The sequence below is a fragment of the Callithrix jacchus genome, chromosome 20 (genome assembly GCF_049354715.1).
Source record: "Callithrix jacchus isolate 240 chromosome 20, calJac240_pri, whole genome shotgun sequence".
Lineage (NCBI taxonomy): Eukaryota > Metazoa > Chordata > Mammalia > Primates > Cebidae > Callithrix > Callithrix jacchus.
In genome coordinates, this window is record NC_133521.1 from 26,871,699 (window position 1) to 26,895,160 (window position 23,462).

Sequence of the window (23,462 nt, forward strand, 5' to 3'; positions counted from 1 at the left end):
GGCCCTCGGACTCAGCTCCCGCTGCGAGCGGCCGCCCTACCCACGCTCGGCGCTCTGAGCCCACCGCCGGGCTCCCCGCGCCGGACCCAGTATATCGGCTCCCCGGGGCCGAACCGAGGCCGCAAGCAGCGCCGCGGGTGTGGGGCGGACCCAGGAGATGAAATGACAACGACAACCCTCCAGGTACCTGGTGCGGCCCGGCTCGACTGCGGAGGCCGAAGGCGGCGGGGCCTGCTGGCCGCGGAGCCGGGCGGCGGGCGGGTGGTCAGGTGGGCGCCTCCTAGCCGCGGCCTCGAGACCCCGCCCTGGCCACCCCCTCGCCGCTTCCGCCCGTGTCTGTTTCCACGCGCTCGGAGCCGGGTGGCGTCTCCACCCGCAAGCCCCCCACCCCTGCCCGACTGGCCCGGCCCCAGGGCCTCTTCGTTTAGCCGGCGCCCCGGTATCGCCGTGAGGATCAGCCTCACCTGGGCCCCACCGGCACCCTCGGGAAGCTCGGCCCGGGGTCGAGCTGTGCGCTCAGCGATGTTCGCTCCCTCCTCTCCTGTCCCGGGTCCTGGAAGCCCCTCGGCCCCGAGTCGAACAAGGCCTGGCCCCTTCTCCAATGTCCGACTTCCTCTTCTCTGCCAGCGACCCTTCATTCATTCTTAGCTCCTGCAGGTTGGTACTGGGGTGGCGCCACCTGGGTCAACGACTGACCCGCCCTGTAGGTGCTGTCAGTCCTTCGGGTACAGAACAGATCAACATGCTCAGGCCTCAGCCCGGAGTTTGAATCTCAGCTCTGCCACTCACCAGCAAGTGACCTTGAGCTAGTTTTTTTTGATCTTCGGGTCTCAAGTTTCCTCGTCTGTAAAATGGGGTAATGCCCTCTAGGTTGTTGTGATGATGGCTTTAAATTGAATAATTATGGAAAAGCATTCTTAACGCACATAGTAGGTGCATAGTCTAGCACCTAGTCTAGTAACGTACATAGTCTAGCACATAGTAGGTGTCCATTAAGTGACCGCCAACAACATGCCTAGGAGAGTTAGGCAAGACTTCATGGAAGAAGGGGCATCAGAGGACAGGTAGCATTCAGAGACCTGGAGGTGGAGGAGGGCAGAAGTGGGAGCAGATATGGAATGAGTTGGGGTACCAGGCTAGGAATTAGATGGAGGGCGGAAGTGGGAGCAGACATGGAATGAGTTGGGGTACCAGGCTAGGAATTAGATGGAGTCCATAGCCAGACCCCACCATCCACCAGCAGAAGCCGCAGATCTCGTCTGCCTAGGCAGGTTTTTTATGGCCCGTGAACCAAGAATGTTTTTCACAGTTTTAAACACAGCTTTATTGAGGTATAACTTGCATACCATGTAGCTCACTCGTTTTTTTTTTTAATTAATTATTTTTTGAGACAGTCTCATTCTGTCACCCAGGCTGGAGTGCAGTGGCTCAGTCTCAGCTCACTGGAACCTCCACCTCCCGGGTTCAAGCAATTCTCCTGACTCTGCCTCCCAAGTAGCTGGGATTATAGGCACCTGCCACCATACCCAACTGGTTGGTTTTTTTTTTTTTTTTTTTTTTTTTTTTTGTATTTTTAGTAGAGATGGGGTTTCACCATGTTGACCAGGCTGGTTTTGAACTCCTGACTTCAAGTGATCTGCCCACCTCGGCCTCCCAAAGTGCTGGGATTACAGCTGTGAGCCACTGTGCCTGACACAACTCACCCATTTAAAGTGTGTAATTTAGTGCTTTTAGTATATTCATGGTTGTGTGACCATCACCACAATCACTTTTTACAACATTTTCATCACCCCCAAAAGAAACTCCTCACCCCCAAATTCCTCTATCTCTCCCAGCCCTGGGCAACCACTCATCTACTTTGTTTCTCTGTGGGTTTGCCTATTCTGGGCAGTTTATATAAATGGAGTCATACAGTATGTGGTCCTTTGTGGCTGGCTTCTTTCATTATGACTTATCATAAAGTCATAGGTTTTTACATTTTTTAAATGGCTTGAAAAAAAATTTCATGACACATGAAAATCCTATGAAATTCACATTTCAGGGTCTATAAATAAAGTTTTATTGCAACACATCCCTGTTCGTTTATTATATACTGTCTATGGCTGCTTTTGTGCCACCAGGGTAGAGTCAAGTCTTTGCTACAGAAATGTCTGGCCAGCAAAACCTAAATTATTTACCATCTGGTCCTTTACAGAAAGCATTTGCCAGCCCTTTTCTTTCATCCTCATTTTTTGCCATACGTGTTACTAGAGATGTGGCAGCGCTGGCAGTTAGTCACCTTACCCTTGTGTTCTGCAAAACTATTTCTCTCCATTGAAACTCAGACCACCTCTGTGTGAAAAACTGGATATGGTTGCCAGAAAAGTCAAGTGCACTCTTTTCTTTTTTTGAGATGGAGTCTTGCTCTGTTGCCAGGCTGGAGTGCAGTGGTGCGATCTTGGCTCACTGCAGCCTCTGCCTATTGGGTTCAAGCAATTCTTCTGCCTCTGCCTCCTGAGTAGCTGGGACTACAGGGGTGGCCACCACGTCCAGCTAATTTTTGTATTTTTAGTAAAGACAGGGTTTCACCATGTTGGCCGGGATGGTCTTTTTTTTTTTTTTTTTTTTTAACTTATATAACCAGGCAGAAGAGAGGATAGTCTTCATTTCTTGACCTCATGATCTGTCTGCCTCGACCTCCCAAAATGCTGGGATTACCAGCGTGAGCCACCATGCCCAGCCAGCCCCAGTTCACTCTTAGGTATATTACTAGTTTCCAGAAGGAGGTAGGGGATGGGTCTGTGCTGCTCCTTGTGGGACACAGAACACCTTGAGTGTTGTTCTGAGGACAGACCCAAGCATGAAGCTACAGTGAATGAAAGTCTGAGGAACTGGGGGTGTTTGTTCTGGAGAAGGGAAGCCACCAGGGAGAGGAGTGCTGCCTTCCTGTCTCATCTGGAGAAGCGTCACGAGGACAGACAAAGGTAGACTGTGCCTAAGCTCATTTCCAAGAAGGTTTGAGCTCCTGGCCATTCTTTGTAGGTAGTAGAGGGAGCAGAGGCTTGAAGGCAATGGCCAGCACTCACCCCTCTTATCTCGTCTGTCCGCTAAGTTCATTTCACATCAGCCTGGTCCAGCTTCCCCCCGCCTGTCTATTTTGTTGAGCTGTCTGTGTGTTTCTTTCAGAGACTTATTCCTTGCAGATGAGAGAGGGCTGAACAAATGCCCTGGCCCTGCCAAGAGCCGGTCAGGACGTTTATTGTTTGCTGTGCCTGGAACTGTGGGTTTGCGGTGGGATTGTCTGCCTGGTAACTGGTGCCGGATCTGAGGAGGAGAATTCTGGTCATGCTTCCTGCAGGGGTTGGTGAAGCTGTGGTTTTTAAAACCAGGCTTTCAAACCATGTAGGTGCTTAATTGGCTGGGCACGGCGGCTCATGCCTGTAATCCCAGCACTTGGGAGGCTGAGGCGGGTGGATCACAAGGTCAGGAGATCAAGGCCATCCTGACTAACATGGTGAAACCCCGTCTCCACTAAAGATATAAAAAATTAGCCAGGCGTGGTGGCACATGCCTGTAGTCCCAGCTACTCAGGAGGCTGAGGCAAGATAATGGCTTGAAGCTGGGAGGTGGAGGCTGCAGTGAGCTTAGATCATGCCACTGTACTCCAGCCTGGGTGACAGAGCAAGACTCTGTCTCCAAAAAAAAATACAAAAATTAGCCGGGCATGGTGGCACGTGCCTGTAATCCCAGCTACTGGGGAGGCTGAGGCAGGAGAACCACTTGAACCAGGGAGCTTGAGGTTGCAGTGAGCTGAGATTGCACCACTGCACTCTGCCTGGGCGACAGAGAGAGAGTCTGTCTCAAAAAAGATAAAATAAAAATCATGAAACCATGTAGGTGCTTTGAGTTCAGCCTAGGGCACTGGCCTACGGGATTTGTGAGATTCCCAAAGACACTGACTCTCACAGTGGTTTCACACCTCTTAGAAGGTTCCAGAGGGACACAGTTCCCTTCTGTTGTCAGGAGGGAGCAAGCAAGTACTTTTCTTACTGGAGCTGCTGATGTGCGGAGCCTTGTGTGTAAGCGTCCCTTCCCAGGGTGTCACTTTAGACAGTGAAGGAAACCATCTGCTCTCTGCAGCCCTGGAAAAGCAAGCTGCCTGGAGCAGGAGGAGGAGGAGAGGCCTTTCAGTGTATCCCGTGGAAACTCCAGGTCCGGGCCGGACTTTCCTTCTGTCTGGCTGTTCTCTGGGCCTAAGGCTGGGGGCAGTTTCTGGCCTTGCTAAACCAACCAGCAGTCACTTAGTCCTGCGTGTCCTTTCTGCCAGGCTCTCAGCTCAGGTCTGTTTCTCTTTCCCTTGAGGCAGCAGAATAGAAAGTCCTGTGAACTTGCCCTTTGAGCCCTGACTTGAGATATTAGGTCAGGTTTCCACTTGCTGAAATCCAGAGCATGGCTTTTAACCATCTGAGCTTATTGTGAAGACGGCTGCCCGGCTTTTAAAGCCGCCTTTGAAGGCCTTTGTAGCTGGTGTTGGAAAAGTAGGCCAACATATTGAAGACGGCCCGCAAGCAATAAATGCACAGGTCCAGCGGTGTCCCTCGTCATGTCATATCCCCATGCCTGTGACCACAGGGACTTTCCACGTCTCCGAGGAAGCACTGAGCCTTTTGTTTTGCCTTTCCAGAAAGCCATTGATCTGGTGACGAAAGCCACAGAAGAGGACAAAGCCAAGAACTACGAGGAGGCACTGCGGCTGTACCAGCATGCAGTGGAGTACTTCCTCCACGCCATCAAGTGTGAGTCGCGTGGGGTCCCCAGGCTGCGGCTCCAAAGGGAGGGCGGCACACAAGGCTTACAGAGGCCCCTCTGTTCCCCTTCACAGATGAGGCCCACAGCGACAAGGCCAAGGAGAGCATTCGAGCCAAGTGCGTGCAGTACCTAGACCGGGCCGAGAAGCTGAAGGATTATTTGCGAAATAAAGAGAAGCACGGCAAGAAGCCAGTCAAAGAGAACCAGAGTGAGGGCAAGGGGTGAGCGTGCGCAGCATCCGCCCAGGCACCTGTGTCCTCCTTATGGGTCCCTGTCTTTTGTGGCTCACACTGCCTCAAACTTCCCTGTCGGAATGGTCCTCATAGTGCAGTGATGACAGTGCCAGCAGCTGCTTTCAGGGAGCATGGGCCAGAACACTTCTGTGTCCACTGTCTCATTGGATCTGACTCAAAAGCCATGGGGAGGTGGGGAACTTGGTGCAGACGGCAGAGCCTCTCAGGGGGGTCCCTAGCTCTATCACCTCCCAGCCTAATGCCTGGATCCCATGTGCCTCCCGTCTCCCCATCTTGGAAGGGGGAAGGTCGTGGGACTCTCCTCTTAGCATTGCCCAGTAGGGAGCAGTGAGATGTGGGCAGTGCCCTTGGAGCTTGGCACACGAGTGTGTGCAGTGCCTGGTACTGTGACTCAGAGTGTCACCTGCCTCTGACAGGTGGGGTGCTGGCTCAGGTTTCGAGCCCTGCCAAGGTCTCAGAGCTGGCACAGAATGGAGCCTGGACCCCCATGCAGGGCAGGTGACCTTGATTGCCCAGCCAGGGTATTCTTCTCCGCAGCCTCTCACCTCAGTTCCGGGGTTAACCCACCAGTGATCCCAGTCATCTGAACACAAATGCTAGTGGTGTCTTGGAGATGTGGGAGGGGAGGTGAGGGGGACCCCCAGGCAGGAGAAGGGCAGGTGGTGTCAGCTGCCTCACCAGAGGCAAGGCCTCCTGGATGGAGGGTCCACATCACGTTCCCATCCCCAGAGGGAGAGGCCTGGCGAGGCAGGGGTGGAGGCCAGGGATCTCCAGGGAGGATTAAAGTTTTGAGGATGACAAATTCTATCCGGAGAGGAAGTGGCCCTGGGGTGACAGCAGTGGCTGCGTTCTCCCACTGGTTCATTTCCATTTCAGTTTTGCCTTCTCTGTCCTCCAGCAGTGGCCGCTTTGGAGTCGGGGCCACATGCTGTCCATGAGTCTCTACAAAAAGCTTCTGGCAGCTACACTGCTTGACTGGCTGCTTTATTTTTGTTTGTTTAAGATAGTGCTTTACTGTGTTGCCCAGGCTGGAGTGCAGTTGTGCAATCTTGGTTCACTGCAACCTCTGCCTCCCAAGTAGCTAGCACACCATAGGTGTGCGCCACCACACCTGCCTAACTTTGTGCTTTTTGAAGAGACAGGATCTCACTGTTTCCAGGCTGGTTTCAAACTCTTGGGCTTAAGCAATCCTCCCGCCTTGGCCTCCCAGAGTGCTGGGATTACAGGTGTGAGCCACTGCACCGGGCCTGGGCCACTCTTTAAGTTGAGCCAAAGCACATTTCCCTTAAAGGCCTTCAGGAGAGGGCCAACATCCCGATTCCCATTCCCTCTGTGAAAAAACAGGGTGGGTTATAGGAGTGTTTGCTGGGGGGGTCCTGAGGTGAGCTGCTGAGAGCATCAGCTCAGATGTCCCTGAGGTACCTGCTTTCAGGTCACACAGCACTGTTAAGCCAGGAAGGCTTCAGTCCTTTACCAGTGTGCGGGCAGCGGAGCCTGGGCTCGCTGGGAGTGCCTCGGTGCTCCAGGCTGAAGGGCCAGCTTGTGACTTTCCATCTCCTCTCCCAGCAGTGATAGTGACAGTGAAGGGGATAATCCAGAGAAAAAGAAACTGCAAGAACAGCTGATGGGTAAGTGACTTGCAGCCCTGTGACAACGACAGGGGATGGCAGTGGGTCCATTACCAGGTTGGCTGATGCCCCTTGGCTGGGCCCGGGTCGGCCTCTTTCTCGCAGGTGCTGTTGTGATGGAGAAGCCCAACATACGGTGGAATGATGTGGCCGGGCTGGAGGGGGCCAAGGAGGCCCTCAAAGAAGCTGTCATTTTGCCAATCAAATTCCCACACTTGTTCACAGGTGAGAACTGAGCAATTTCAAGCCCCTCTGTAAAAATTCCAGGCTTCTGCAGGAGCCAGCAGAGGGCTGGCACTCGGAGGCACTCAGAGGGGGCAGCTCCACTCCCTGACCCTGCAGAGGGTCATGCCTGGCTCCTCGCTAATGTCCACAACACTGCTGTGGCTGGAGCTCTGCAATGATAGTCACCCCACAGAGTGGGCAGGATCAGGAAGCAGTGTCAGCCAGTGTCACTGTGCAAGGTCATGGGGTCACAGCACAGGGCATAGCAGGGAACGTAGCTCCTGTCACTCGTTCGTACCTAGAATCCATCATTTCACAGAACACCTGCTCTCTTACTGTATGTACAGGACTCAAGACCCTCTGCTTTTCCTGTTCCTTCCCCCAGTCAGGAAGCCTCACTTCCGTGGATTCTCTCTTGCAGGCAAGCGCACCCCTTGGCGGGGGATTCTGCTGTTTGGACCACCTGGCACAGGGAAATCCTACCTGGCCAAAGCCGTGGCAACAGAGGCCAACAACTCCACCTTCTTCTCCGTGTCCTCCTCAGATCTGATGTCCAAGTGGCTCGGGGAGAGTGAGAAGTAAGTTGGCCACCAGGCCATGCTCTGCCAGCATCCCCAGCACTGCTAGTGGCCCAGCAGCCCGGCCCCGTGGAGTCAACTGCCAGAGGAACGGTTTGCTCTTCAGGGCGGGAACCCAGGAGCAGTGTGTCACTAGTTTATTGGCTGGGACATTGTCCCAACAAAGACAGGTGAAGGCAGAAGGGACCTGAGAGAAGTGAAGTGCTCCAGAAGGGAGGGGAGAGGAAGCGATATTTTTGGGGGTCTGTGTGGCAGTCCCTGTTGGGGCAGTGTGTAGGGGTCACTGTTCCCCACACTGACTCCTGTTTTGCATGTGATGAGACGGGCTTCAAGGAAGGGGGTCCCGAGTGCAGAGCCACACATGGGGCTCCCAGGATTGAGGCTCCGCGTTTGGGGGTGGCGCCAAGGCATGCTTAGGCATGCTTCTCCTCCTGGCGCAATGCCGCCCAAGGGCTTGTCACCATGTTTCTGCAATTCTGGCAGGAACGTGGCCTGCGCTTCCCTGTGGAAAGGGTGAGGAAAGGGAAGTGCTGGGAGCCCAGGAGGGCAGGGACAGGAGCATCCCATCCTCATCCCCTTTCTCACCTTCACAGGCTGGTCAAGAACCTGTTTGAGCTGGCCAGGCAGCACAAGCCCTCCATCATCTTCATCGATGAGGTGGATTCCCTCTGTGGATCCCGAAATGAAAATGAGAGTGAGGCTGCCCGGAGGATCAAAACGGAGTTTTTGGTCCAGATGCAGGGTATGTGCCAGGCGCTGCGCCCCCTTGGTTCTCGTTGCACCTAAAGCCAACCCCGGGGTTTGTTCTGATCTGCAGCTGCATTTTCTTGTCCTCAGCTGGGGAGAGGCATCCCCAGCTCCAGCTTCTCAGGCCACAGGTGGACTTCCATTCCCAAGAGGCGCCTGAGGCCTCTGCCAAGCTGGCCACTCTACCCCTTCTGTCACAGGCAGTGCCGTAGGCCTCCTCACCTGGCAAAGCCAGACCAGGACATGGTTTAATCTCACTTGGGACCCCGCCAGTGGTGAATGGCGCAGGGATGGCTTCAATGCTGACACACAAAGCCCACAGGGTCTGTCCCCAGGTTTTGACTGACCCATGCAGGTGTCCAGTCTGCATCTCTGTCTCCCTTTCTCCACAGGGGTGGGAAATAACAATGATGGGACTCTGGTTCTCGGAGCCACGAACATCCCATGGGTGTTGGATTCAGCCATCAGGAGGAGGTGAGTCTTCCCCGGGAGCTGCCAGGGCTGAAGGCCTCCTCCCACAGTTGCAGATAACAGACCAGAGAGACCAATGGGTGCAACAGGAAGTTTATTTAGGTGAACCAGCTCAGTGGACTGGCATCCGAAAAACTGAGCAAAGGACAAAGAAAATGGGCCACTTTTTATACATCCAGGATAACATAGCAGCTAACAGGTTTATAGAAGCCAGAACAAAGAAGTTAATTTGTAACATGTTTTGTGATGTGTTACATTTGAAAAATAGCATTTTAAGAAACACATTGTACATTCTTCAGGTGTTACCTTGCCCTGTGGCCTTGCAGCTGGTCAGCAAGAAAGACCAGAGTCTTGTCTTGAGATGCCTGGGAACTTTGCTGAGAATGTGGGGAGAATACCTAAGTTAGGTTTTCTATTGAACACAACACAGTAACCTTTATTATGCAGCAATTACAGACTACTACTATTATTTAATTCCCTCTTCACCACCACTGTCATGGTCTGTCTGCTGCTGGCAGCCCGGGTACAGCCTGGCCCTTCTTCCCGTGTGCCTGCCAAGCAGAGCCCTTTGAGAGGCCAACTTGTTGAGAGATGTGCCACCAGCATCACTGGCCCATGAAGTGCGTTCGTTTCACTCAAATGAGCAGAGTGGGCTACATCCACTGTCCCCTCCCTGCAGACCTTCTGGAGTGTGGCCATCTCAGGGTGTGTGAAAGAGGACAGGGCCTCTCCTGTCTTTTAACCTTGCTGTAGCCTCCTCCATCAGCACTGTGTGCTCTTGTGCTGGGCGGACATCAAGTCAGTGTTTAGAAAAGTGTTGGATATAATATGACCTGCAAGATGCATCCATTTGTTCAGCAGATCTCTGTTGAGTGTTTCATCTTCGCACCATACCTCCCCTTCCGTGAATACCATTCCATCATCCACTCTCAACTCCTGCCATGTGCTGGGCTCTTTAGGTTTGAGAAGCGAATTTACATCCCACTGCCAGAGGAAGCTGCACGTGCCCAGATGTTCCGGTTGCATCTGGGGAGCACCCCCCACAACCTCACAGATGCAAACATCCATGAGCTGGCCCGCAAGACCGAAGGCTACTCGGGCGCGGACATCAGCATCATTGTGCGGGACTCCCTCATGCAGCCTGTGAGGAAGGTGCAGTCAGCCACACACTTCAAAAAGGTGAGTGCGGCCTACTGAGAAAACATCATGGCAACACCAGGATGTTGGGCTTTTTGTTGAGCCCCTGGTCCTGTTCCCCAGCTGCTCGGGTGACACAGTCTCTGAGGCCTCCTAGAGAGTTGAGGGCAAGTACCATGGGGGCTGCATCCCCCGTCCCCTCCCTGTAGACCTTCTGGAGTGTGGCCACCTCAGGGTGTGTTGAAAGGACAGGGCCTCTTTCCTGTTTTAACCTTGCTGTAGCCTCCTCCATCAGCACTGTGTACTCTTGTGCGGGGCGAACACCAAGTCAGTGTTTAGAAAAGTGTTGAATATAATATGACCTGCAAGATGCATCCATTTGTTTAGCAGATCTCTGCTGAGTGTGTGCTCTGGGTCCTCCCAAGCCAGTTAGGACTGGCACTGTCCTAACTGCTGGGAGGACATGAGCTACCAGTAGACAAAAACTCCACCCTCCAGGACCCTCTGTTCTTGGCCGGGAGACAACACAGTGGAGTTTCTCAGAGGGGAATGGGGAGGGGGCAGTGTCAGAAGAGAGAGGGGTCTGGAGTGTGGAGGGAACGGCAGGTGGTATTGGGGTGATGCTTGAGACAGGAGGTAAAGGGTGAGAGAATGAGCCTTGTAGACACTGGGGGGAACGTTTTGTCAAGGCAGCAGACTGCAGTTGGAAAACCACTTTGTATTAGTCCATTTTCATGCTGCTCATAAAGACATACCTGAGGCTGGGAAGCAAAAGCTTTAATTGGACTTACAGTTCCACATGGCTGGGGAGGCCTCAGAATCAAAAGGCACTTTTTACATGGTGGTGCGAGAAAATGAGGAAACAGCAAAAGCAGAAACCCCTGATAAACCCATCAGCTCTCTTGAGGCTTACTATCACAAGAGTAGCATGGGAAAGACCAGCCCCTTTTATTCAATTATCTCCTCCTGTATCCCTCCGGCATGTGGGAATTCTGGGAGGTACAATCCAAGTTCAGATGCATGTGGGGGCATCATCAAACCATATCACTTTTAATGTCACTGCATTCCTGGCGAGACGTGACAGTGTTAATGAGGAAGACATCAAGGCATTGGGGTTTCAGGTTGCTGGAATTGCATGCAAATCATGAGTCACTGGGACCACCCGGTTTAAGTTCTGAAGGCACCCCTTCTCAGATGCTGGGGACCCAGAGGGCCTTCTCTTAAAGACCTCCTTAGAGACTGGAGAGGTCCAGCCCCTCTGACACTGAGGGGCAGCTGCTCCAGCCAATCAGAGCTGTTTGGTTTCAGGTCTGCGGTCCCTCCCGCACCAATCCCAGCATGATGATCGACGACCTCCTGACGCCATGCTCACCAGGGGACCCAGGGGCCATGGAGATGACTTGGATGGATGTTCCTGGGGACAAACTCTTAGAGCCTGTAGTTTGCATGGTAAGTAAGTGACCAGCTGGGAGAATGTGTTGCAGCACACAGCCGAGAAAATTGGGGTCTTGGGTCCAGAATAAAAGTAGTCTCCAGGCTGGGCATGGTGGTTTATGCCTGTAATCCCAGCACTTTGGGAGTCTGAGACAGGGGCATCACAGGTCAGGAGTTCAAGACTAGCCTGGCCAATATGGTGAAACCCTATTTCTAGTAAAAATACAAAACTTAGCCGGGTGGCTAAGTAATCCCAGCTAGTCGGGAGGCTGATGTAGAATTGCTTGAACCCAGGAGGCAGAGGTTGCAGTGAACCAAGATTGCGCCTTGCACTCCAGCCTGTGTGAGATGTCTCAAAAAGAAAAAAACCAAGCTCCTAAGGGGAGTTATGACATGATGGAACTTAGATTCTCAGATCAGGAGGAGGCCCATCTGAAAATGATCTGAGCTGCCTTGAGGGTCCCTGCCATAGGTACACTCAAGCGGGCCTCTGGAGGGAGCTTGGCTGCTGAGATGGCCTCAGAGGCAGGCCTCTTCCCACCCTCAGCTGCATGGTGTGATGTGGGGAAGTTGGCGACCTGGAGCCTGCTGCCTGCTCAGTTGCATGCTCTTGCCTTTGCAGTCGGACATGCTTCGGTCTCTGGCTACCACCCGGCCCACAGTGAATGCAGACGACCTCCTGAAAGTGAAGAAATTCTCAGAGGACTTTGGCCAGGAGAGTTAAAAGCTGCTTCACTTGGGTGATGGTAAAGGTGGGAGGTTGATTAGGGCAAATCCAGGCACTTCCCATGTCAGCAGCCAGACAGGGCTCCAGGGCTTGTCCCAAAGTCACTACAGAGTTCCCTCTACTGTCTGGCCACCCACCAGGGAGCTGGAAAGAAGGGCTTTGCAGCTGCAGAGACATTCTGCCACCCTGGGGCACATGGTGGACACTGGCTCTTCCTACTTCCTCCTCTCCTGGATGCTCACCAGGCTCCTTCTGCCCCCCTTTTTCCTCCCATCTTTTGTTCCCCTAAATTAATGCTGCTTGGATTTTTGTCTTGTTTATAAATAAAGATAAAATCACCTGGAAGCATCAAGGAGTGGGAGCAGCCATGCTGCAGGGTTACCCAGACTTCTAGACAGCTGGTCAAGCTCCAGCGCCGCTCCTTTTACACCCGTTTTGCTCCTTGAGAGCAGACTGGCTGATGTCCCTGCAGCCCCAGCCTCAAAGACAGAGAGTGAGAGAAGCCATTCCCACCCTCCTAGGTTCACATCCATGGCTGTATCTTCCTTGGGGGAGGAGATGGTTTCATTTATATCAGGGGAAGGCAGTCAGGCGGGTGTTCACCACTGCCTTTTCTTCCTCTGAGTGTGAGAATACTGAACCCAGCCACTGCCCTGGGTCCCTATCCTGGAAATAGTCTAATAAATCCTTCTCCCTTCTTGAGCCACTGGAGTGATCTCATCTTTGACTCTTACCTGGGACTCTTTGAAGGGCAACTCTTGCTTCCAATTAAAGACCTCTCTGGTTTCCTCTCTGCTGTCTCCTCTAAAGTAGAGTAGGAAGCAGGAACGCTCATTCTCAGGCCTGTTCTCCAGTCAGGTGTGTAAGGCATCCTCCCCTTTAAGGCCTCACAATTTTGGCTGGGGGTGTCTGTGGGACCCGGATAGTTCTTGCCATTTTTCAGCCTGCAGATCAGAGACTGCAAACCGGGAGCCCTGTGTGCCAGACGCGTCCTGCAGCTGTCTTTGGTTTAGTCTGCCGCAAACATTTAAAAGTTGAGAATTGACATAAAAATTCAGAATTCTGACTGCTAGAAGATTAAATTAGGTAATGTTGGGCCTGAGACCTCATGGGGCAGCCTGTCAGCTGCCACCGACTAAGGGCTTCTCTGTGCAGAAGGGGTCACCCATCCCCACTCATCTGTGTTGCCTGCCCAGATAGCCCCTGTGGCCAATTCAGTTTGTGACCCCTGACAGACACCAAGCGCCCAGAGCTGGCAGCCCTGGACACGTGTCTGGCAGGCAGTGAAGCTGCAGAGACTATCCTATGTTTATCCCACGCATATGAACAGACCAAAGGCAAGGCACATTCATATAGAAAGAATGTGCCTAGTAAAAGGGTCTGTTCCAGTCTTCCCTCTCCAAAAGCCAGTACTGTTCCTCTACTTTTCAAACCTGGTTAGGTCAGAACTGATTACATGGCCAAATCTTGGCTCACTGGCCTTGCACTGGGATGTTTCTTTGCTCTGCTTCGGAGCCTCTGCTGAAGCTAACTTTGGATCAGTAGCTGCAAGGCTTGGCTCCAGTGCTGGTGGGTCACCCCCTCCGTCCCTGATGTCACCTGAAGTAACAGCAGTCTGACCTGCAGGTAACACTTAAACAGCTGCTGAAGCTGGGGTCTTCGTGGCTAGGGGGTACTACTCATCTAAGTTCTTGGTTATGTGCCCTCAGTTCCCAGGATGTGAACTGTCTGTTTAGCTTCACTTTAGTGAGCTTACAAGTTTTTACTTCCAGTTACTACACTTACTTGAATCAGAAGGTTGTTTCCTCATTCCTACTGCTTAAACACCTTGGCAAGTCCTAGGGGTTAAGAAAGGTTAGTGCGGCTATTGTCTGTCTGGGCTCTAGTTAAGAGCGTGCAGACACCTGCCTTTCCACTTGTCTCTCTCCACGACCAGCGACAGGAACCAGTGATGCTGAACCTTGGACTGACAGTGACCTCAGACTCTGGCTGCCAGCACACAACCGGCCATCAACACAAAACAGGCCAACATGTGCAGAGTTTCCTCCCTGGAATGCTCTGAAATTCTCTTTTGTACCTGAGGATTCTGTTCTAAACCTTCTGCCTACATTGGCTTTCACTGTGGAAGCTGATTTCTAAAACTCTGATTAGCTCACAATGCTGACATGTCTATGCGGTTTTTGTGAGTGCCTTCTGCCTCAAGTGAGAGAGATTTTATCTGCTACTACCGATGTCTACCACAAAGGCGTTAACCTCAGAAGCATCAAATGGCAGGGCGCAGTGGCTCATGCCTGTAATCCCAGCACTTTGGGAGGCCAAGGTGGGTGGATCATGAGGTCAAGAGATCAAGACCATCCTGGCCAACATGGTGAAACCCCATCTCTACTAAAAATAGAAAAATTAGCTGGGCGTGGTGGCAAGAGTCTATAATCCCAGCTACTCGGGAGGCTGAGGTGGACGAATTGCGTGAACCCAGGAGGCAGAGGCTGTAGTGAGCCAAGATTGTGCCACTGTACTCCAGCCTGGCAAAAGAGCAAGGCTGTCTCTGTCTCCCCCCCCCAAAAAGCAGCATCGAATAAGAGGCATCGAAATGTTGCCATACCTCCCTGCAAGAGCTTCTGAACATTGCCCAAATGGAAGGTGGCTCACTGAATTATAATTTTCCTAAAGACCCATGTTTTCAGTATCAATGAGCTTTCTACCAATCTCCCCAGTGGCTGCATCTCTGACTTTGCACCTTGCAGCAGTACCTGGTTGGGATTCCTTTTTTTTTTTTTTTTTTTGGAGACAGTCTTACTGTCTCCCAGGCTGGAGAGCACTGGTGCAATCTTGGCTCACTGCAACCTCCACCTCCCAGGTTCAAGTCATTCTCCTGCCTCAGCCTCCTGAGTAGCTGGGATTACAGGTGTGTGCCACCACACCCAGTTAATTTCACCATGTTGGTCAGGTGCTTGTCTTGAGCTCCTGACCTTGTGATCTGCCCACCTCAACCTCCAAAAGTGCTGAGATTACAGGCGTGAGCCACCGCGCCCAGGTACGCCCAGTTAATTTTTATATTTTTAGTAGAAACAGCGTTTCGCCATGTTGACCAATCTAGTCTCGCTTGACCTCAGGTGATCTTCCCGCTTCAGCATCCCAAAGCGCTGGGATTATAGGTATGAGCCACTGCGCCCAGCCAGGATTCCTTTTCAAAGTCTGGTTGGACTAGAAGCCAGTTTGCTTCTGCTTGGCCTCATGGGACCTCAGAGAAAGCCACAGGGGAGGATGGATCTTTCCTGGGTTCATTTAATTAACTGCCACTGGTAACACTTTTTCTTTCAACCGCTTACTGGACTTCCTATTACTTCTATAGTTTGATTTTTTTTTTTTTTTTTTTTGAGCCAGAGTCTCACTGTCTTCCGGGTTGGAGTGCAGTGATGCAATCTCGGCTCACTGCATCCTCTGCATCCCAGATTCAAACAATTCTCCTGCCTCAGCCTCCTGAGTAGCTGGGATTACAGGTGCGCACCACCACGCCTGGCTAATTTTGTATTTTTAGTAAACACAGGGTCTCACCATGTTGGCCAGGCTGGTCTTGAACTCTTGACTTCGTGATCCACTCACCTCAGCCTCCCAAAGTGCTAGGATTACAGGCGTGATCCACCACGCCCAGCCAAGGACTCTGTTTAGCAAGAGTACCTACTTAACAAAATTCAGCATAAAAATGTGGTGAAACAATTTATCTAAAACTGGAGTTTGGCTGGGTACTGTGGCTCACAACTGTGACCCAAGCACTCTGGGAGGCTGAGGCAGGAGGACTGCCTGAGACCAGGAATTTGAGACCAGCCTGGACAACACAGACCCCATCTCCATCTTAAAAAATAGTAAAAGGACCGGGTGCGGTGGCACACGCCTGTAATCCCAGGACTTTGGGAGGCCGAGGTAGGCGGATCACGAGGTCAAGAGATCAAGACCATCCTGGCCAACACAGTGAATACCTGTATCTACTAAAAGTACAAAAAAAAAAAAAAAAAAAAAAAAAATGGCCAGGCACGGTGGCGCACGCCTATAATCCCAGCACTTTGGGAGGCCAAGGCGGGTAGATCACTAGGTCAAGAGATCGAGACCATCCTGGTCAACATGGTGAAACCCCGTCTCTACTCAAAATACAAAACTTAGCTGGGCATGGTGGCGCAGCCTGTAGTCCCAGCTACTTGGGAGGCTGAGGTAGGAGAATTGCTTGAATCCAGGAGGCGGAGGTTGTGGTGAGCCGAGATCACACCATTGCACTCCAGCCTGGGTAGAGCGAAACTCCATCTCAAAAAAATAAAAAAATTAGCCGGGTGTGGTGGCACACGCCTGTGGTCCCAGCTACTCGGGAGGCTGAGGCAGGAGAATCATTTGAACCCAGGAGGCAAAGAAGAAAGCAAAAGAATAAAAGTGGAATTCCTTAACCTCTTGACAAAGCTGACACTTTTCTTTTTTTTTTTGAGATGGAGTCTTGCTGTGTTGCCCAGTCTGGAGTGCTGTGGCGCAATCTCAGCTCACTGCAACTTCCACCACGCGGGTTCAAGCAATTGTCCTACTTCAAGCCTCCTGAGTAGTTGGGATTACAGGAGCGTGTCACCATGCCCAGCTAATTTTTTGTATTTTCTTTTTCTTCTTTTTTTTTTTTTTTAAGACGGGGTTTCACCATGTTGGTCAGGCTGGTCTTGAACTCCCGACCTCAGGTGATCTGCCCACCTTGGCTTCCAAAGTGCTTGGATTACAGGCATGAGCCACCATGCCTGGCCTTGTATTTTCACTAGAGACCAGGTTTCACCATGTTGGCTAGGCTGGTGTGGAACTCCTGACCTTGTGATCTGCCCGCCTTGGCTTCCCAAAGTGTTGGAATAACAGGTGTGAACCATCGTGCTGGCAACATTTTCTCAAACCTACATTGGTTGATGTGATGTTAATTCACTTTTCCAAAATAAGTGTTATGACCAGAAAGTACTAGTTCTGCTTTTTGTGTCTGTCCCAATTGTTAACAGGGAAGGGCTCACTCCACTTCTCAATTGTTACCCCTGCCCCCAGCCCTGATCCATGGCATCTGCCCCAAGAATAAACCAAGAACCAGGGGCTCTAGAGATCTCAGCAGCAAAATCCTGCCCAAGACTGTTAAAATACGTGGGCACTTATTTACACTCATGCTGTCATTAAACACTTCCTTAAGCAGGGACTATCCTGCCCTGTTTTATTTCTATAAGCAAACTGGCATCCAAGGTCAACCAAAGCCACAAGCCCTCTGTAAAAATAAGAACTCGGCACAAATGGCCAGTCATGCTTACCTGCGTTTTTAAAGACAGCTTTCAGGCATTTGGAGACTACATTATTACCAAACCTTGGCTTTGGGAGATTATAAAGGTCCAAGGAACTCATGTCTACTGCAGACGAATGCAGTTACCCCACCTATCTCCGAACAGAATTGTCAGGAAATGTCCACTCCTTTGGGGGTGATTTTTCTCCTCAAGTTGTAGGCAACACTTCGTCCATAGCCGATTTCAGGATAAACATTTCTGACATCTTCCTCCAGCTCAGTCTGGCGTGCCTTGGCAGTCCACTTTCCTGTCATGGCCAAGCCATCCAAGTTAATGCCAAGTAAGATGTGACCAGCTCAAAGTGGCAGTGTTTGCATCTTGGTCTTAGGAATCCTCAGCCCCAGTAAAAAGCTTTAGTCATTTGCCTCCATCCAAAAGATGTTTGTGAATGTCGTGCTGTCCATTTTGTCAATGAAGAGGCAGCCCTGAAGGTGGTCCATCTCGTGCTGGATGATGCGGGCTGCCCACCCGCTTGCCTGCCACACCACCTGTTCTCCATTGGGGTTCAGCCCTGCAAAGGAAGTTACAGCCCTCGTGAGTGAGAACAGGTGAACAGCATCATCCTCAACCTCCTTACCCCTGCCCCAAGCCCTGGCTGTTCCCATGGACGAGAAGCAACAGCAGAAGGCAAATACAGACAACACATCTTCTTCTCCGAACTAGAAAAGATCCCTCAACTCGGCCCATTACCAAGTGTTCAACCTGGTTCCCAATTATGGTAATTAGATTATCAAATTCACTGTAGAGTTAAGAAATCATCTTCCTATGGTGCGACCCTTCTGAAACTCACCCCCCCGCCCGCCCCGCCCCGGCTTCTGAGGTATCTGTGGGCTCTCAACTCCTAATAAGGGTTCTGCAGCTTGGGACCCGTTTTTCTGACTCTCCTGAACCAGCAACAATCACCCCGACCCCAGCAGAGCCCGCATTCCGCGAGACATCCAGTGGTACCAAGGGGAGAATGGCTTACCGCACTGGGCTGGGTCAAGCTGGGATGCTAACCCCCACTTCTCCAACTCCACCGTGACGGATCTAACTGGGGCTGATGGGTATTTGCAGCAGAGTAAGGGAGCAGAAAGCAGAGGCCCGGGGTCAAGTAACAGGGAAATTAGGGGTCCCCTCTTCGCCCCCGCATCCTATCTGAGCCGGATCTGTCCCACAGGAGTTTCTATCGGTCCTAAGACCCGTTCGCTCCCGCGTCCCAATTTTTTCCTGCGGGAGGCCCAGCGGACGAACCGCAACCACTTCTGCGCTCTCGTCGGAGCCAGGCGAAGAGACGCCCGCGCTGCTCCTGTCGCTCCGGCCCCCACCGCCCCCACCTGAGATTTCCACCGCCTGGAAGCGGGGCACGCAGGCCAGGAAGCCGGCGACGCTCTCGCAGCCCTCGGGGAAGGTGACCAGGCGGCTGTCCAGCACCCGCAGGCTGGGGTTCACGAACACGCGCAGGGGGAAGGGCTCCATCTGGCGAAGGGCGCGCTGGCGCGGCGGGGTCTTCTGACACAGCGCCTGGGTGAGCTCCAGCGCCAGCACCTGCCGCGGCACCCCCAGCTGCGGGGCGCTCAGGCCCACGCAGTGCTGCCGCCGCATCACCTGCACCAGCCGCTGCACCAGCCGCTGCAGCTCGGGCCCTCCCAGCTGCTCACGCTCCACCGGGGCCGCCACGCCGCGCAGCACCGGGTCCCCGACCTGGCACACGTGCAGGAACGGCGGTTCAGGCGGCCCCCGCACTAGGCGCCTCAGGTGGCGCCAATAGGAGCGACGGAGCGCCGGGCCCTCGACGCCGTCAGGGGCCGCCTTGGAGCCGCAAGCTCGGGCACCACCGGCTGCTGCCCTTCCCCAGGCCAACCGGACCCACAGCCGCCGAAGCAGCAGCGCGCACCATAGGCGGGACATGGCGGCCCCAGCAGCAAGAACACGGCCCGCCCCTTCCGGCTGCAGCGCGGGGCACGCCGGGAAGTGCCGTCGGAGCGTGCGCAGAAAGCTCGCAGCGGGATCCCTGTCTTCACGCCCAGACCAAGCCTGAGCACCGCCCCTTCCGCTCTCCTCCAGGAACGCCTTCCGGCCTCCCGAGCCCGCCCTGGGCCTTCCTGGGTGAGGCAGCCTTGGCCAGCCCGCGCCGGGCACCGTACGCACCGCGTTCTAGAGGCAGGGGACGCTGGCTAGGGCTCCACACTGGGCAGTTCCGCCTCTGCTTCTGCTCGCTCTCCCTCCGGACAGGCTAGGCCCGCAGGCTCCAGGCGGGGCTCCTCGGCGGGAGGCTCTGGTGTTGGAGCTGTGAGCTCGGGCCCCAGCGCCTGGTCATCCAGGGCCAAGAGCGTCTCTCTCTTTGGCAGGATAAAGGCGAGGGGCTCCTCAATGGCGCCGATGTTCACATGCCCGATGTTTCCGTACTTGGAGAGCTGAGTGGGAGGAATGCCTGACCCGGACCACAGGGAAAGCAAAATGGAAAAAAGTTATTGATAAAATTCAACATAGAAATTAAAAGAAAAAGGGAAAGAACCACACAAGAAGAAACAGAAGCAATTACTATATTTCTTTTTTTTTTAGTGTCTCTAGGCACCCAGGCTGGAGTGAAGTGGTGAGATTTCAGCCCACTGACAACACAAATCGGTCAATTATTTAGTATGTAAACGTCTGCCTCCTGGGTTCAAGCAATTCTCCTGCTTCCGCGGTAGCTGGGATTACAGGCACCTGCCACCAGCCCAGCTAGTCTGTATTTTCATTAGAGACGGGGTTTCACTATGTTATCCAGGCTGGTCTCAAACTCCCAACCTCAGGTGATCCACTCGCCTCAGCCTCCCAAAGTGCTGGGATTATGGGCGTTTGCCACTGCGGCCGGCTATAGTTCAATACAGCAAAAACCACCTTTGTCATAGGGAACGGGAAGCTATACTGTGGGGCAGAAGCAGCAGCAACACACAGCACGGGCAGGAGGAACCTCAGGCAGCACCAATGGAAAAGCGGAGGGCTTCGCAGGTGTGATGTACTGACCCACTGTCCTTTGGGAAGCTGCGCCTCAACCAAGCCCCTCTCCCATCACAAGGGGACGAGGATGTAAAAGTGAACTGTAAAAAAGACTTTAAAAACACTTTCTCTCAAAATTTCACATAAATGGAATCATCCATATGTGGTTATTTTGTGACTGGCTTCTTCCACTTAGCCAGATACAGCCACATAATGTATGATTCCATTTCTATGAAATGTCCAGAAAAGGCAAATCCATAGCAACAGAAAGTAGGCTGCCAGGGGCTAAGGATGCTGTCGAAGAATGACACCAATGTGCATGAAGGATATTCCTGGAGTGATGGAAATGTTCTAAAATTGGACACATTTACTAAAAAACACTGACTTACACAACTGGGTGAATTATTTAGTATCTCAAATACACATCAGTAAGGCAGTTTACAAAATTCTCCTTTTTCTTACCTAAAGTCTGTGCTATCTGAGCTGGTGGAAAAAGGACCTGGAGACAGCGATTTAAATATGGAATGAGGTCTTCCAGGAAGACAGTGCAGAACTGGACGAAGAGCTCTTGCTCCCCGCTGCTGAAGGCAGCTTCTTCAGCGCGATGAAAAGCCAGGATTATTTGAGTTACCTAAGAGACAAGGGCACCGTCAATCACTGGGACAGCCTATCACCACTGGCAGTGCATGAAACTAGGCAAAAAATAAAAATAAAAAAGGTGTAGCCCTCAAGTTTTCCTGAACAAAGTAATTTAACACAGTACATTATATTCCTATCTCATTTAAACTCAGAATTATGGTCAGTCTCGCCAATTCTGTCACTTCACTGATGTAAAGTTCAGACCCAACTTGTTACATTACAGGTGTAGTTTCCAGTTCCAGTGGAGAAGTGTCATAGAATTACAGAAAATACATGCTTTTGTTTTTGTTTTTAGAGACAGGATTTTGCTCTGTCACCTATGCTGGAGTGCAGTGGCACAATCAAGGCTCATTGTAGCTTCAAATTCTTGAAGGTCCCTCTTGGGCTCAAGGAATTGGATACTCCCACCTTAGCCTCCCACGTACCTGGGACTACATGAGTGCACCATCACGCCTGGCTGTTTTAACATTTTTTCTAGACATAGGGTATTGCTTTGTTGCCCAGGCTGGTCTAGAGCTCCTGTCTTCATAGATCCTCCTGCTTCAGCCTCTCAAAGTGTTGGCATTACAGGCATGAGCCACTGCACCTGGCCCAATACATGGTTCTTGACTTCCATGGAGGATCCACCATGAGCATATAATTGTGCTGGAGCACAGGAAAATGAAGGAAAACTATACAAGGTTTCTACTAAGGCCCCTGAGGCCCCAGAAAGCTGGAACCACTGGAAAACTATAAGAAAACAGCTAGGAAAGTGAGCTTCCAAATGTTGAGAGTAAATTCTGACATGTGTGATATATCATATTGTTTGCTGAGGGCAACAGCAAGGAAAGCCTAGTCCACCCCTCAAAGCAGAAAACTGCTCCAAGTGTTATAAAACAGTAACCAATATGAATATGTCTCACACCAGATGAATTAGTCCTTTTTTTTTTTTTTTGAACACAGGATATGTGACTCTTTCCTTTGTTCCCTCGTAAAATATGCCTTTTTTTTTTTTTTTTTTTTGAGATGGAGTTTCGCTCGTTACCCAGGCTGGAGTGCAATGGCGCAATCTTGGCTCACCGCAACCTCCGCCTCCTGGGTTCAGGCAATTCTCCTGCCTCAACCTCCTGAGTAGCTGTGACTACAGGTGCGCGCCCCCATGCCCAGCTAATTTTTTCTATTTTTAGTAGAGACAGGGTTTCACCATGTTGAGCAGGATGGTCTCGATCTCTTGACCTGGTGATCCACCCGCCTTGGCCTCCCAAAGTGCTGGGATTACAGGCGTGAGCCACCGCGCCCAGGCTAAATATGCCTTCTAGTTTACCTTTAACCTATAGTAAACATTCACTAGCTGCCTTGTTAGTTTACCTTTAACCAATGAAAGAACACAGAGCATCCACTTGTAAAACTTGTTACTGGAATATAAGAAATAAATACGTGGGTCAGAGTCTGCTCTGGGCTCTCAGCTGCAAATGCTGTGAGACCCCTGATGCTGCGCACTCTGAACTCACCTTTTACTTTTTCTTTTTTTTTTTTTTTTTAAGAGGCAGGGTTTCTCCATGTTGGTCAGGCTGGTCTCAAACTCCCAACCTCAGGTGATCCACCAGCCTCAGCTTCCCAAAGTGCTGGGATTACAGGCATGAGCCATCGCACTTGGCCTACTTTCTATCTCTGTGACTGTTTCTTAACTCCTTCAGCACCAACTGCACTGGGGTCTCCACAGCTGAGCTGGTCTCGGCACCAAAACCAACAGAGCAGCCTAGCTGACATTACAGACACATGGCACAGCAACAGGGTAAGAACACAGACTCTAGTGCTGGACATTCTGGGTTCAAGTGACTCACACCCGTAATCCCAGCATTTGAGGGGATGAAGCAGGAGGATCACTTGAATCCAGGAGTTTAAGACCAGCCTAGGCAACACAGAGAGACACTCTCTCTATATAAAATAAAAAATTTTGGCCTGGCAAGGTGGCTCATGCCTGTAATCCCTGCACATTGGGAGGCTGAGGCAGGTGGATCACCTGAGGTAGGGAGTTTGAGACCAGCTTGACCAACATGGAGAAAACCCACCTTTACTAAAAATACAAAATCAGCCAGACGTGGTGGCACATGCCTATAATCCCAGCTACTCGGGAAGCTGAGGCAGGATAATCGCTTAAACCTGGGAGGCAGAGGTTACAGTGAGCTGAGATTGTGTCACTGCACTTCAGCCTGAGCAACAGAGTGAGACTCCGTCTCAATAAATGAATACATTTATTAAATAAAACATATTTTTAAATAAAAATTAAAAAAGAATATGCCAAAGGTGAAGGGTTTTGCAGATGTAATTAAAGTCCCTAATCATCTGACTTAATCCAATGAATCTTTTAAAAGGAGGTACCTAAAAGAGACTCAAGCAAGTGAGAAGTTCTCCTGCCAGCCTTGAGGAAACAAACAACCATGTTGTCAGTTGCCTATGGAGTGGACAGCCTCTAGGAGCTGAGGCTTCAGTTCTATAATTGCAAGCAACAGACCCCTGCTAACTTGAACAGGTTTGAAATGGAGCCCCAACCT

The 23,462-nt window shown here is 51.8% G+C and overlaps 3 protein-coding genes across 11 annotated transcripts in view; 1 reads left to right on the top strand and 2 right to left on the bottom strand.

The window, feature by feature from the left end:
- Positions 1–764, bottom strand: part of LOC144580524 (uncharacterized) — a 79,906-nt gene extending 79,142 nt beyond the window's left edge. For both annotated transcript variants that reach the window (XR_013530118.1, XM_078357590.1), the window contains exon 1: positions 188–764. Coding sequence is in view for 1 of the 2 variants with exons in the window: in XM_078357590.1 (XP_078213716.1) it covers positions 188–638 (451 nt within the window). In the remaining variant the exon portion in view is untranslated. The remainder of the gene's footprint in view (positions 1–187) is intronic.
- Positions 1–12,691, top strand: VPS4A (vacuolar protein sorting 4 homolog A). Of its 2 annotated transcripts, none has more exons than XM_002761107.7 (11): positions 1–183; positions 4,664–4,775; positions 4,862–5,009; positions 6,609–6,670; positions 6,776–6,895; positions 7,317–7,473; positions 8,067–8,215; positions 8,613–8,694; positions 9,651–9,870; positions 11,137–11,277; positions 11,885–12,691. In XM_002761107.7, the coding sequence occupies exons 1-11, from the start codon at positions 163–165 to the stop codon at positions 11,984–11,986; spliced, it is 1,314 nt and encodes a 437-aa protein (XP_002761153.1). In that variant the 5' UTR covers positions 1–162; the 3' UTR covers positions 11,987–12,691. The 2 variants fall into 2 exon arrangements, with proteins under 2 accessions (XP_002761153.1, XP_008984392.1); XM_008986144.5 differs by having other exon boundaries at positions 6,612–6,670.
- Positions 8,769–23,462, bottom strand: part of COG8 (component of oligomeric golgi complex 8) — a 21,228-nt gene continuing 6,534 nt past the window's right edge. The window contains exons 1-5 of one of the 7 annotated variants that reach the window (XR_013530117.1): positions 18,645–19,246; positions 17,299–17,839; positions 13,775–13,827; positions 12,724–13,003; positions 8,769–10,190 (exon numbers count right to left, since the gene is read on the bottom strand). Coding sequence is in view for 3 of the 7 variants with exons in the window: in XM_002761108.6 (XP_002761154.3) it covers positions 17,682–17,839; positions 18,645–19,218 (732 nt within the window). In the remaining 4 variants the exon portion in view is untranslated. Of the gene's footprint in view, positions 13,004–13,774; positions 13,828–17,161; positions 17,840–18,644; positions 19,247–19,458; positions 19,742–20,751; positions 20,921–23,462 lie in introns of those variants that run through there. The other 6 variants (XR_004737228.3, XR_013530116.1, XR_013530115.1 and 3 more) reach the window with 6 other exon arrangements.